This window comes from Paroedura picta, chromosome 5 (genome assembly GCF_049243985.1).
Source record: "Paroedura picta isolate Pp20150507F chromosome 5, Ppicta_v3.0, whole genome shotgun sequence".
In the NCBI taxonomy this organism is placed as follows: Eukaryota; Metazoa; Chordata; class Lepidosauria; order Squamata; family Gekkonidae; genus Paroedura; species Paroedura picta.
The window spans coordinates 17,265,996-17,280,935 of NC_135373.1; the positions used below are offsets into that span (position 1 = coordinate 17,265,996).

Consider the following 14,940-nt stretch of genomic DNA (forward strand, 5'->3'; position numbering starts at 1 on the left):
TCCTCCCTGACTTGAATTCTTCCCCTTATATCTGTTTGAGACGACTGACTGAGAGTAATCAAGACATGTAAGTGAGATGGGAGGGAGGGAGGAAGGAAGGAAGGAAGGAAGGAAGGAAGGAAGGAAGGAAGGAAGGAAGGAAGGAAGGAAGGAAGGAAAGCTGGTTTTTTATACCCCCACTTTTCACTACCTGAAGGAGTCAAAGTGGCTTACAAATTAGGTTGTGTGCTTTGACCGCTGAAACAGCCGTTCCAGCCCAAAGAAGCTGGTGCAGCTTCCGGCTGGAATGGCTGTTTTGGTGGCCGAAGTGCACAACCCTACAACACCGTTCCCTTTCCCTTATAGCAGACACTCTGGCTGGTAGTTGAGGCTGAGAGAGCTCTAAGAGAACTGCCCTGTGAGAACAACTCTAAGAGAACTGTAACTGGCCCAAGGTCACCCAGCCTGTGGAGGAGGATTGGGGAGGAATAAAACCCAGTTCGCCAGATGAGCAGTGCTGCTCTTCAACCAGTACACTAGGATTCCAGCCCTATGGATTAATTACCTCCCAATGCCCCTATGTCCACAGATCCTGCAAACACCTCTTGAGACCTCCAAGGAAGTCCAGGGTAGCTGTGCAGAGGCAGTCAAGGGCAAACCATGTATGTTCACATGAAATTAGCCAACAGAGATCTTTTAGAGCTGGATCTTAAAAGCTTTTCTAGAAGCGTCTAAGAACGTTCCTACAGCAAAACACAGCATTGACATTCCAGGTTCGGTGAAGATGGAAATATTAATATTGGTCTTCTCTTTTAGCAATGGGAGAGTTGCCAACCCCCAGGTGGGGCCTGGAGATCTCACACTGTTACGATGGCATTCCTGACAACAGAGAATCTGTTCCCCTTGAGAAAAGGACTGCTTGTGAGGGTGGATTCCATGGTGTTATACCCTGCTGAAGTCATACTCCTTCCCAAACCCTGCCATTCCTGGGTTATGTCCCCAAAATCTCCAGGTTGTTCCCAATCTAGAGCCGGCAACCCAATGCAATGAATGGGACCATCTGTATAATACGTTGTAAGTTACAGGATGGGGTATAATGCCAGAGTCCGCCTCCCAAAGCATCCATTTTCTCCAGGGGGACGGATCTCTGTCACATGTAGATCAATTGTAATAGAACCACCACCTTGATTGGCAGCCCTATCAGTTATCCAGATAATCAATCAATGGAATTATTGTTCATACTAGCAGTAAAGCCCGCTGTAAAAAAATACAGCGGGCCCTAGGGAACATTTTTCCTCCCCCCCCCATGTAGCCAAACGCTCCCCAGGCCCCGGGGAAGGCGATCCGCGGCTCGTGGAGCCGCAGATTGCCTTCCCCGGGGACTGGGGAGCGTTTTGGTCCCTCCCTGACTTGGAAAAATGCTCCCCAGGCCCCAGGGAGAGCGCTGGGCAGCTCAGCGATCTGGCCAGCGAGCTCCCCGGGGTCTGGGGAGCAGTTGTCCAAGCGGAGGCCAGCGAGCCTACCTTTGGTCTTGGCAGCCAGCAGAGTAATGGCCGCCGTGGAGCAAAGGAAAGCCCTGGTGGGGGTGGGGCGGGTCGGGAGGCGCTTCTTGCCTCCCAATTGGTTGTTGGCTGGGGAAGCAACCAATCAGCAGCCGCGACTGCTGATTGGCAGTTTGGGGCTGGACTGACAAGCGGAGGGGCCAATCGGGAGGCGCTTTGCGCCTCCCAATCGGGCCCTCCGCTTGTCAGTCCAGGGGAAGGGGCCTATCGGCAGCCTTCCTCATCCCGGACAGGGCCCACCCTCGGGGCCCTTACAGCATTATTTATTCCGCTCCGCGAGGAGCAGTTAAAGATGATGTTTAAAGGAAAACAGGGTAGAAATAAAGCTGTTCTATGTCAAATCTCAGCCTTCCATCCTTCCGAGGTCGGTAAAATGAGTACCCAGCTTGCTGCTGGGGGGTAAATGGTCATGACTGGGGAGGCACTGGCAAACCACCCCGTATTGAGTCTGCCATGAAAACGCTAGAGGGCGTCACCCCAAGGGTCAGACATGACTCGGTGCTTGCACAGGGGATATCTTTATCTTTACCTATGTCAAAACAACCACTAGGGGGAGCACATTAAACCTGCATGGTTATAGGCTGGAAATAAAGCTGTGCAATATCAAACTGCCTACTGGAGGGAGCCAAGCATGTACAGAGAAGGGGGGAAATCCAAAGAAACAGTAACAACAGAGTAAAATGGGAATGCGGAAAAGCCCGCTAATTCCTTTCAACCCCAACAGGCCTGCAATTACACAGCACAAGGCCAGGAGGCGGGGTGGTGCTACAGTACAGCACCAAGTGGATTGTCTGACATGTCCAGATGTCTCTGCTGCCATCCTCTCCCTGTCCTCCTTCATCCCCCCCAGACTCTTACCTCAGGGCTCTGCTCAGCTTGTCGTAGTTCATATGGGGCTTGCATTTACGAATGCCCCACAGCCGGGCCACCTCATCTGGATCCTTGATGACAAATTCCCCATAGTCCCCCTGCCAGGCGATGACGTTTTGGTATTCCTCTTTCTGCAGAAGTTCCAGGATAAAATGCCACAGCTGGATCTGCCGGGAGCCGGGACTCGATTCAGGTTTGTAGGCCCAGTCGGGGAAGGCAAACCCTGCCCAGGCAGAGAAGAGAAACAGGATAAGCCAGTCTGGTTCGTGCAGGAGGGATCGTTAGCCCCTAGATGCTACAGGGTACTCATTCCTCTTCAGGGAAGTCATGAGTTTGGTCATGTGCATTTGAGTGGGAAGGCTTTTAGCCAGGGCCTGGTCTTGCATGGGAAGGAAACAGATTCCGGTTATGGGCAGCCATCAGAGTAGGGTTCACCAGAACACAGAAGCAGGAGGCTGCCTTAGTCTGGCCTACTCAAACTGCCAGGAGTTTTTCAGGCTGAGGTCTTATCTTACCTGGAGGTGCTGGGGATTGAACCAGGGACCTTCCACATGCCAAGCAGAGGCTCTGCCACTGGGCTACAGCCCCACTTTGTGGCTCTCCAGGGTCTTAGGCTCAGGTGTTTTGCATCCCCTCCTGCCTGATCCTTTCAGCTGGAGATGCCAGGGATTGAACCCGGGAGCTGTGACTCCTCCCTGACAAATGGACGCAGGAAGCTGTTTTCAACTGATTCAGACCCCTTGGTCCATCTGGGTCAGCCTGGTCTATTCATGTCCCCTCCTGCCTGGTCCTTTTAACTGGTTGAACCAGGAACCTTCCTTTGTGCAATGCAGAGGTTCTTCCACTGAACTGTATCCTTTCTCTCTAGACTCTGGGTTGGGAAATTGCTGGAGATTTCGGGGCTGAGACTAGGCAGTTGTTGTGTTCGGGCAGGGGAAGGAGTGCTACAGGTTGATATGTTACTTTTTTCTCCAGGGAAATTGTCTAGAGATGAGATGTAATTCTGGGAGATCTTCAGAAAGCCAGCTTGGTGTAGTGGTTGGAAGCGCTGCCTTCTAATCCGGTGAATTGGGTTTGATTCCCTGCTCCCCCACATGCAGCCACCTGGGTGACCTTGGGCTCACCACAGCACTGACAGAGCTGCTCTGACCTAGCAGTAATCTCAGGGCTCTCTTGGCCTCACCTCCCTCCCAGGGTGTCTGTTGTGGGGAGAGGAAAAGGAAAGCAATTGTAAGCCCCCTTGAGACTCCTTCGGGTGGAGAAAAGTGGCATATAAGAACCAACTCTTCTTCCGTAATCTCAGGGCTCTCTCAGCCCCACCTCTCTCACAAGGGAAGGTGATTGTAAGCCACTTTGAGACTCTGGGTAAAGAAAAGCAGCATATAAGAACAAACTTTTCTTTTTCTCCAGTATATGAGTGGTCTCTCAGCTTCACCTCCCTCACAGGGTGTCTGTTGTGGGGAGAGGAAAGGGAAGGGAAGGTAATTGTAAGCCCCTTTGAGACTCCTTTGGGGAGAGAAAAGCGGCGTATAAGAACCAACTCTTCTTCTTCTTGCTCCTGCAGACTACAGCCCTACATCAGGCAGCCAAGCAAGACTTTGTGGCTCCCTTCACCAAAGCAGAGAGGAAAGCAAGGGGGAGGGGAAAGAAGAAGAAGGAGAAGAAGAAGAAGGTGAGCAGTAATGTCAGGGCTCTGTCAGTCTCACCTACAGTTCTGCGAGTGAGGACTTTGACTAGCTGAAGGTCACCCAACTGGCTGCATGTGGAGGAGTAGAGAATCAAACGCTGGCCAGGCTCAACTCCAGCTCACGGTCCACACTCATAGGGTTCCCAAAAGCTGGTTGCACCTTTGGAATCAGTCAAAAGTCCCCAGATGGGACTTAGCATGTCAAAATCTTCAAATCCGGCAGTTCATCTGGGCCCTGATTCTCCGTTTTGGAGTTGATAGAATTCAGAGGGAGGGGAAGAGGAGAAGAGCAAGAGGAGAAGAATGGCAGAGACACATGCCAAACTAGCCACTCAATAAGACTGCATGAGAGTGAGAAGAACAGCTACAGAACTGTCAGGGAGGATCCCAACCAGCCGATACACACAAAACTTGTCACTTAATAAGACTGTGCAAAAGGTAGAAGAACAGCTTTGAAACTGACAGGGTGGATTCCAACCAACAGATACGCACCAAACTTGCCACCCAATAGGATTGTGCAAAAGTGAGAAGAGAATGCTTCAACAACTATGCAACTGACAGGGTGGGTTCCAGTTGGTAGCAATACACGTCAGACTTGCCACCCAATAGGACTGCACAGATCCTTCTTTCCAGATTGTCCAGACCCAACCACACGGCTGGCTCCCTGACTGGGAGAGGCTTTGATTTGGCTCCGTTTAAGAAGGGGTTTCAGCTTTGCCATCTCTCATTCTGTCATGCAAGGCTGTAATGCTGCAGAGGAGAAGCATGGAGCATGTGTTACCCTTCCCCAGATGCCAGGCAGCACTCTTGGCTTACGCATATCCCGCATTCCCTAACAGTAGAAAGCCTGACTGACCCTTAAGTCGAACCAGCCAAGAAGGGAGGCGATCTTTGACTAGGAGACCTGACAGATCAAGGTGCTGATGTTTCCTCAAAAGCACCTGGAGGCTATGGGGGTGGGGTTTTAACCAGGAGTGTAGACTTTTCCATTTCTGGGTGTGGGGGGAGGCCAGCGGCCCTGTGGCATCATGGGGAAGAGCCATGTTACAATTCAAAAACCTTGTACTTAAATGACACTGAATGTGTTGGTTCTAATTGATATTCTTTGAATGAACTCATTAGCTGTAACGTGAAGATCAATTTCCTGAGAGATTTGTTCGGGCCCACAAAGAAGAGCCGTGTGATTGAGCCTTGGCTGTGTTGTGCTTGACCTTAGTAAAGGTAAAGGTACCCCTTGTGCAAGCACTGGGTCATGTCTGACCCTTGAGGTGACGCCCTCCAGCGTTTTCATGGCAGACTCAATATGGGGTGGTTTGCCAGTGCCTTCCCCAGTCATTACCGTTTACCCACCAGCAAGCTGGGTACTCATTTTACCGACCTCAAAAGAATGGAAGGCTGAGTCAACCTTGAACCGGCGGCTGGGATTGAACTTCCAGCCTCATGGGCAGACAGCTTCAGACAGCATTTCTGCTGCCTTACCACCCTGCGCCACAAGAGGCTCTTTGTGCTTGACCTTAGAAAGGCCTTTATTCTGTGGTGCAGGAAGAAACGGTAAGGCCTATTCTGATAAGTTTAGCTAATCCTGGTAGCAGACATTTCCTTTGTTCTCCACTGAACAGGCCAATCACGTCACAAAGAGCCAAAAGTTTAAGTTTCCGCTCCCTTGCAATATCCAAAAACCTGTCCCAATGAAGTTGTAGCCGGGCAGCATCCAAGTCAGCTTTGTAAAAGTTTAGACTGTAGCAATGGAGGAAGAGGGGACCATGAGCTCAGGGGCAGTGGAGCTGCCTGACAGAGGTGGATCCAGGCTGCATGAGGCCCTCCTTCGCTGGTCTTCAGCCAAAAGCCTGGTGAACAAGCTCTGTTTTGTAGTCCCTATGGAACTCTCATGAGGGAGCTCATTCCACCAGGCAGGGGCCACAGTGGAAAAGGCCCTGGCCCTTATGGAGGCCAGGCAGGCTTCTGTGGGGCCAAGGCTCACCAATCTACTAGAGTGGATGGAGCGTACCACTCCTCGGGGGATGTGGACAAGTAGACGGTCCTTGAGGTTCGCAGGACCCGGACTGCATGAGGCCTTGAAGGTGAGTGCCTGTGCCTGAAGCCTGATCTGGCAGTCAGCTGGTAGCCAGTGCAGCTGCAGAAGGATTGGGGGAATGTGGATCTCATCCAGTCTCAGTAGCTAAGCAGGGTCGACCTTGGGTCCTCTTCCTTTTATTCTGTCTCTTATTTGGAATAATAGATTTGAATAGCCGATTCGAATGAATAGCATGTTATGTAGAATCATAGAATCACAGAGTTGGAAGGGACCTCCTGGATCATCTAGTCCAACCCCCTGCACTATGCAGGTCACTCACAACCCTCTTGATCATCCACTGTAGCCTGCCACCCCCTTGATTTGTGATTTGGGATGGTAAACTGAGATGTCTTTCTCTGGTCTGGGAACGGGGGGGGGGGGGGTTGCACAGCCAGTCACCTCACTTTCATGAGGAGGGTGCCGTAGGAAGGGCTAGGCGCTTGAGGGGAGACTCGTGGAGCAGAAGGGCAGGGACTCAACCACTTGCTCTCTGCATTCCCCAATGAAAGAGGCATCTGCCCCTCATTCTCCCATTTGGACGTATTCATTGCTTTTGCATTTTGGTACTGTCCATTGAGTTTTCATGGCAAAGATACTGGAGTGGACTGCAAGGACTGCAAGGCGAACAAACTGGTCAGTCCTAGAGGAGATCAGCCCTGATCAGCAGTTGAGGGCAAAAGAAGAAGGGGAAGACAGAGAATGTGGTGGATGGATGGAGTCACTGAAGCAGTAGGTGCTAACTTAAATGGACTCCGGGGAATGGTAGAGGACAGGAAGGCTTGGAGGATCGTTGTCAATGGGGTCGCAATGGGTCGGACACGACTTCACATCTAACAACATAAGAATTGCTTTTGCGATGTTTTCCCCTGGAACTGAACCCAAACGAATAGCAACTGGATTAACTAAGCGTATTATCCCTGTTGGAATCTGGAATCTTTGAAGCATTTTCATTATGCTGTATATTAATTCACTGCTTCGATTTCTGCAGGGCCTGCAAGAGGGAGCTCTTCCGCCAGGTGTTTGGTTGAGGCCAGAGTGGCAGATGGACCTCTAACTGCCCCCCTTCCCATCCTCCTAAGCTATGTAATTGGGGGGGGGGTGAAGCTGATTATCCAGTGGTGGGCAGCTGTAAATCGATGGATTCAGTTTAGGAATTGCTGCTTAAACTGTTCACCGTTAATTTCACTGAACTGTTATGAATTGTACTGTTCAGTGCTGGTCAGGTTGCTCCCTGTCTCTAGTTGTTAATTGCTGAAAGGGGTGGTATAAAATCTAATTAATTAATTTAAAATAATTTACCTCTGTGTATGAACTGGTAACTCACATTTCATTGTATCTGAGAAAGTCTGCATGCACACGAAGGTTTATACCAGGGTAGTCAAACTGTGGCCCTCCAGATGTCCATGGACTACAATTCCCATGAGCCCCTGCCAGCATTCTCTGGCAGGGGCTCATGGGAATTGTAGTCCATGGACATCTGGAGGGCCGCAGTTTGACTACCCCTGGTTTATACCATGGTGGGTCTTCGAGGTGCTACTGGACAAAGTTTGTTCTTATAGGGAAATGTTTACTGTCTGCAGAAATTGGGAAGGTCTCCCAAGAGTAGAACCCTGAGAATGGCTTTTCAATTGGATAAAGAGGGAGGGGGCTTAAAGAAGAGAACGTGACTGAAACCGCTGGGAACAGAAACAGAGCTGGATAACGAACATGAAGAACTTTAGTGCCTAATTTAATGAAACCAACCGTGCCCTCCGTAACAGAATCACTCCTGTCTAAGTCCATATACTTCAATGGGTTTGAAAAAGTGTAACTCCACTTCGGAAGGAACTGCAAATCAAGGGTTTTTAAAAATAAATTAATAAAATGGCGCTCCTCAGACAGATTCAGGCCAGCATATAATTTAAGGAAGCGTGTTTATACTATATGGGGATGAGCTGTTGAACAGATTGAAGAGAAAAGAAGACCAGGACAGCTTAGAAAGAGATTTCCGGGTGTAGTTAGAGATTTTCCCAACAAACTCTGAGAAGGCCTGGTGCTGTGGTTAAGAGAGGCGACCTCTAGTCTGGAGTCTGGAGAGGGGGGAAGACTCAAGACTACGGTCACTAACCTCCAGGGAGCACCTTGAGATCTTACACTATAGCAATTGATTTTCGGACGACCAAAATCAGGCCCCCTGAAGAAAATGGCTGCTTTGGAGAGTGGGTTCTGAGCATTATACCTTCCCAAGATCCCACACTTCCACACCCCCCCCAGGCTCCCCCTCCCCAAATCTCCAGGAGTTTCCCAATGCAGAGCTGGCAACTCTACTGAAGAAAACATCCACCACCCCGATCTACTTCGAGAAGACTTGCTGCAAGCAATTGTTGTGTAAGGAAAGGGACAATGGTGTGGTTCCTTATGGGGAAACTCCCTTCAGCCAAGGGTTTCCTGAAAAAGATACCCCCTGAGAACATCTAGACTGGCCCACTGGGAAGGAAGGAACCCTTCTTCTTTGAGAAGGCTTTTGGGGGAGGGAGGGGAATGGGGAAAGAGGGGGATCTCAGCAGCTTCAATCAGGGGTAGTCAAACTGTGGCCCTCCAGATGTCCATGGACTACAATTCCCATGAGCCCCTGCCAGCGAATGCTGGCAGGGGCTCATGGGAATTGTAGTCCATGGACATCTGGAGAGCCACAGTTTGACTACCTCTGGCTTCGATGGTCTTGGAGTCCCCCCCTCCAAAGCAGCCCATTATCCTCAGGGAAACTGATACAGTGGGACAACTCCAGACACCACCTGGGGGTTGGCAGCCATATCTGGAGCAGTTGTAAGACCCTTGTCTGATCCCGGTTCTATTTTTGGCACTTCACAGTCCTCCCATGAGCTCCTCCTTCCCTTCCCTTCCCCTGCTTTAACTAGGCCCAAGCCGGCCTAACCCAAAGCCCTGGCCTGTTTTCCCCAGTGGCAGGTGGAGCCAAAGTGCGGCTCTCAAGATGTCCATGGACTACAGTTTCCATGAGCCCCTGCCAGCATGCCACAGGTTGGCCACCCTTGGCCCATTGACTGACAGCTTCCCTTCCCCCCGTTATCTTCCCTGACCCAAATGTCTGACTGTAAGCTCTTTGGGGCAGGGACTCGTCTTGTGCTCCCTGAATGACACTGATGATGCCGTCGTAAAAGAATATTGTGGGCATTATTTTTTCATCTCTTTGGAGTCTCCGCATCTCCCCTTCTGCGAGAGGTGACCTGCGCACACCTTTTCACCTGGCTACCCCCCCTTAATCTCGGCCCTGTCAATCCCAAGGCATGTGTTTTGTCTGGCAAATTAAACCCCCCCCATTTCAAAAGGCCAGGAGCTCTTGATGCCTCCGGGGTGCAACCAAACTCGGATCCAGAGCTTTGATTCTTAAATGCTTATAACCTGAATATCTTGTTAGTCTCTGAGCTGCGGCTGGACTTGAATCCGGCTCTTTGACTGCAGGTCAACACAGCTCCCCTCTGAAATGAAAGCTCGCCCAGACGCTCGGTTGCCTGGCCCACCAGACCTCTGCTCCTGAGCTTCCTCTGAACTCCCCAAACTGTTGCCCAGGTCCTCTGAGATCTCCTTCCAGAAGTCAAATCGCTTCCTCCCCTCCCTTCGGCTCCTGGAGGGGGATTTTCGATCTCTGCTCTTTGCTCTGAACTCTCCTGGGGGCTTTCCTAACAGCCTGACCCTGGGGTTTTGTGTGTGTCTCTGTGTGTTGCTGTGTGTCTCTTTGAAAAAAACAAGCCTGTTTGGTCACCTCCACCCTGCCTAATTAATCACTGTTAAGAGGTGGGCTCTCTCCAGGGCTGGGCTTCAAGGGGAAGGGGCTCCGGGGGCTTCTTCAGCACCGAGGAGGTCACGCCGGCTTCCCTCAGATCTGTGCCTCTATCTGTGAATCTATCATTAAGAGGCCTAATGAACTGCTGGTCAGTGCCTTGGTTTCCAGCTACCTTTGGCATCCCTGCGGCAAATTGCATTCTCTCTCCCGGCACCCCCCAGTAGTCCACAGATGTCAGCCCATCATTTGGATGCCACGGCTCTCGACAGTCCCTGCAGAGGTTTGGACAAAGTGGTTCATTCGCAAAGACCAAAACCCTCTCTCCGTCCTGCAGGAGCTCTGCTCAAGCTGAGTTTGAGGAACAGGCAGGGATGCCTCCTCCACTCAGCCTGGCAGCAGCTTTCTGAGGTCTTAGGCGGAGGTCTTTCCCATCCGAGTGCCTGATCCTTTTAACTGGAGATGCTGGGGATTGAAGCTGGGACCTTCTGCCTGCCAAGCAGAGGCTTTGCTACTGACCTCCAGCCCCACTTCATGGCTCTCCAGGGTCTCAGGCGGAGGTCTTTGCCATCCCCTCCTGCCTGGTCCTTTCATCTGGAGATGCTGGGATTGAACCTGGGACCTGCCAAGCAGAGGCTCAGCCACTGAGCTACAGCCCTGTGGCTCTCCAGGGACTCGGGTGGAGGTCTTTCCCATCTCCTCCTGCCTGGTCCTTTCATCTTGAGATGCTGGGGATCGAACCAGGGGCATCCTACATGCCAAGCAGAGGCTCTGCCACTGAGCTGCAGCTCCTCTAGGGCCAGCAGGGTTATGGAGTTTCTTCTAACTTCAGCACAGAGTCCATCTGACCTGTCCATTGTACTGAAGTCAGATTCACCACTGTACCCCAAAAAAGAGAAGGGAAAATGGCAGGGGCTCATGGGAATTGTAATCTATGGACATCTGGAGGGCTACAGTTTGACTCCCCCTGTACTAAGAGTGTCACGTTAATCTACCAGCATCATACCCGTCTGGTCAAACATATTTTCAATCAAGGGCCAACTAGATGCCTCTGGAATGCTGACAGGCCAGACATGGAGCTCAATGGAACTCAGCCATAACCTGGACAGCCCAGGCTAAGTCAATCCCATGAGATTTCAGAAGCTAAGCAGGGTCAGCCCAGGTTAGTGCTGGGACTGGGACTGGAGTCCAGAGTTGCTAAGCTAGGGCAAGCTATGGCAAACTCCTCTTGCCTTGAAACGATGGTTCTTTCCATCACGAGATGGAAAATTGAGAAGCAGCAGGTGGGCCTCCACAGCTCACCAAGGAGTTCCAAGACAGGGACCTATTCTGCACACATAGGATAATGCACTTTCAATGCACTTTCGAAGTAGATTTTCCTGTTCCGCACAGGAAAATCCAGCTGCCAAAGCACATTGAAAGTGCATTATCCTCTGTGTGCAGAATGGGCCCAGGTTGAAGACAATTGCTCTAGGACAGGGGTGGCCAAACTGTGGCTCTCCAGATGTCTGTGGACTACAATTCCCATGAACCCCTGCTCTAGGAGAGCCACAGTTTGGCCACCCCTGCTTTAGGGCATCAGGAAGCTTTGGGAGCAAATCCAGATCCTTCTATTCTAAGGACAGTCCAGGAAGACAAGTATCTCTGCAGGGCAGGTGGCAACAAACTGAGCCCTCTTCCGTGGTACCCTTGTCATCTTTCTGGGAAGCATTTGCAGCTCCTACTAGGCTTGAACTAGACGCCAGAGGGCCAGTCTAACAACTCCAGGCATGTAGGAAAGAGCAAGAGTCCAAGACTAAGAACATTTAGGAGCTTTCACAGTTCAGTTCTTCAGAATGCCACAAGCAGCTTGGGAATAAATACATTGTTAATCTTTAAGGGGCTCCGGGACTCTTGCTCTGTTCTCTGGCTACGGACGGACTAACAGAGATGCCCATTTTGAAGAAGTGAGCAGGGACTACCAAAAGCCCCCCTCCCCCCCAGCCACCAATTGTATTTGCCTTGGAGGTGCTCCGGGACTCTGGTTCTTTTTATCTGCTAGAGACAGACCAACAGCACGACCCAACTTGATCCAGCCCCAGAAATGACCGCTCTGGAGCCCTGCCTGGAATCCTCAGCCAACCATAAGGGGGTGAGCAAGCTTAGGGTGAGGAAGGGCGCCTGGCTCCAGGTCGACCAGCAGAGAACCCCCAGAAGTGGTGCCATCCTGCAGACCAGGGTTAGGAAGCAGAGCTGTGTCCTCACCCACCCGGGACCCTCCCCTTCCCACCCCCTCCAGGCCCGTCATTGGCCATTGGGGGAGATCACAAGATGGTCATATCACTGAAAAATGTTTTAAAGAATTAAAATATATATTCAACATTAATTAATGTCCACCCGTTCAGGAAACCCTTCCAGGGGCATCAAGAAACCCGGGGTTTCACGAAACCTTGGCCATGAAAGCCTGGTCTACTCAGACTGTAACCACTACACTGCTCCAGCTCTCCTTGTTAGGAAGGGAGGGAGGATGCAGCCAAGATGCCCCCATGCAGATATCATGTGGAACCTCAGTCCAGATGGTGCCTGTGGGTAACTTGACGTCAGGTTACAGCTGACTTTTAGCCATCCAAAATGGTTTCCAAGGCAAGAGACAAACTGAGGTGATCCATCATCGCCTGCCTCTGCACAGCAACTCCAGGCGTCCTTGGTGGTCTACCCATCCAAGTACTAACCTCAGCTGACTATGCTTAGCTTCCAAGAAATGCATAGTGCAGGGGGTTGGACTAGATGACCCATGAGGTCCCTTGCAATTCTATTATTCTATGATTCTATGAGGTGATCAGGCTCAGATCACCTCATTCAGGTCAGGATGCCCCTTATCCAACACTGCATAAATAACGGTGGGGAAGCCCATGTACTGCTCTGAGAGCCTTGGAGAACGGTGAAGAGTCTAATTTGCTTATTTAGCCCAGTTCTATTCTGTCCTTCCTTCAATATTCTCCAGGCGCTGGGTGTTGTGCAGCCAGACTCCGTTTTATGCTTACACCAACCCTGTGAGGTAGGTTAGGCAGAGAGAATGGGGTCAAGTCAGCCTGAACCTTTTCCCCCGATTCTGGTCTGACAATCTAACCCCAGGGTCCCCAGCCAGAAAAGACCCGGGTGAGTGCCGCAGAGCCCAGGACGCCATATTCGGGAACCCTGCTTGGACCACCACACCAACACATGGAGACAGAGAGCAAGGAAGGAGAGTTGGTTCTTATACGCCATTTTCTCTACCCAAAGGAGTCCCAAAGCAGCTTACATTCGCCTTCCCTTTCCTCTCCCCACAACAGATACCCTGTGGGGTGGGTGAGGCTGAGAGAGCCCTGATATTCCTGCTTGGTCAGAACAGCTTTATCAGTGCGGTGGCGAGCCCAAGGTCACCCAGCTGGCTGCATGTGGGGGAGTGCAGAATCCAGATTAGAAGTCCGCACTCCTAACCTCCGCACCAAGCTGGCACCAAAGTAGGCACCTTCCTTTCCCTCCCCTCTGACAATGAACTGCCACTAAGCTGTGAAGACTCTTGTTTGGGCTTCCAGCCTGTTATTGCAGCCTGTTATGTGGGGCTTGCAGGGAGGGGGGGGGAGAACGGAGTCAGCCGGCTAATGAAACATGCAAGTCTCCGTCCTCCAGGGCCCAGCAGGGGAAAGAGTGCCCTGCGGTCAAAAGCGCTGCCTTTGATTGTCCCTATTTCCCCCTAGCCTTGAGCTTGGAGCTACAAACTCTCGAGCTGTCTCCCCTTGGGGAAGATTTTGCTGCAAGGGGAGGGGGAGGGAGGAGGAGGGGAGCTGTACAAAAAGGAGTGGGCACAGCAAAGCTTTGTGTGTGTGTGTTGCTAACAGAGAGAGAGAGGGTGACCTGGAACTCTGTGATGGCTACATACCAGGTTGCGTAGATAGCTGCCCTGGTGTTGAGACTAGGATATCCCGTCTTGGAGCTGAAATGGTCACAGAATTCCCCTGAGCATCTGTGGCTTGAACTAGACAGGAGTGGCCCAGCTGCTGGCAGGGGCTCATGGGAACTGTAGTCCATGGACATCTGGAGAGCCATGGTTTGGCCACCCCTGACCTAGTAGATACTGAATATTCTTGGAAAGTAAAGCATCTACTAACCGCCATGTTAGTAGACTGATATTTTAATGGGAATTTTAATGGGATTAGTTGTTGTGACCCGCCTCGAGCCTATTGGGAGAGGCGGGAAATAAGTCTAATAATAATAATAATTTTTAACATCTCACTTCTTCCTTAGGGAGCTCAGGGAACCTTGCAACATATATAAAAACGCACCAAATAAAGTACAAAAAAATAGACATCAAAACAAGATTTAAAACCACAGATGTAGGTCTGCTGGAATCCAAGGGGGCCCTAAATAAAACCATCTTCAGCTGCCTCCTGAAGATGGAATGTGAGGTGGCCAGGCACATCTCCATGGGAATGCCGTTCCAGAGATGTGGGGCTGCCACTGAAAAGGCCCTGCATTGGGTACCCACCAAACAAGCTTCTTTGTTTGGCAAGACAGTCAGGGGAGCCTTTTAACTGCCGCAAGGCTGGATCTTCTCCACCATGAGGCCAGATGGTTCCTGGGTGGCCACTCCCTTCTTGTTTGTGGAAGGACCAACTCTGTGCCCACCTTGAGGAGTCTATGTGCCTGCTGAGCAGAGGGGTGCAAACGTGGCCTTGCCCTGGGGCACCTGACCAAAGGCCAGGTGGGTCAATCAGGCCAAGAAGAGGGCCGGCTGGGGCTATGAGGGAGTTTGTGGCAAAGAGGAGGCCACCTTACCTGGAGTCCAGAGCGCTGGCACCGGAGAGGTGAGGAGCAGGTCTGAGACGCAGTTACAATCCATGCCGATGGAAGGTTAGGCCTGTCGAGAAACAGGAGTGATAAGAGAGACTAGGGGGAGCCTGAGAAAGGGGAAAGAGGGATAGAAATGGAAGAGAACTAAGAAAGAAAGAAAGAAAGAAAGAAAGAAAGA

At 51.2% G+C, this 14,940-nt stretch overlaps 1 protein-coding gene across 2 annotated transcripts in view; it reads right to left on the reverse strand.

Annotated features, from left to right (window-relative positions):
• ERFL (ETS repressor factor like) overlaps window positions 1-14,940 on the reverse strand; it is an 87,241-nt gene that overhangs the window by 14,434 nt on the left and 57,867 nt on the right. For both annotated transcript variants that reach the window (XM_077336736.1, XM_077336735.1), the window contains exons 2-3: window positions 14,748-14,829; window positions 2,400-2,634 (exon numbers count right to left, since the gene is read on the reverse strand). In XM_077336736.1, the coding sequence (XP_077192851.1) occupies window positions 2,400-2,634; window positions 14,748-14,811 (299 nt within the window). In that variant the 5' untranslated portion in view covers window positions 14,812-14,829. The remainder of the gene's footprint in view (window positions 1-2,399; window positions 2,635-14,747; window positions 14,830-14,940) is intronic.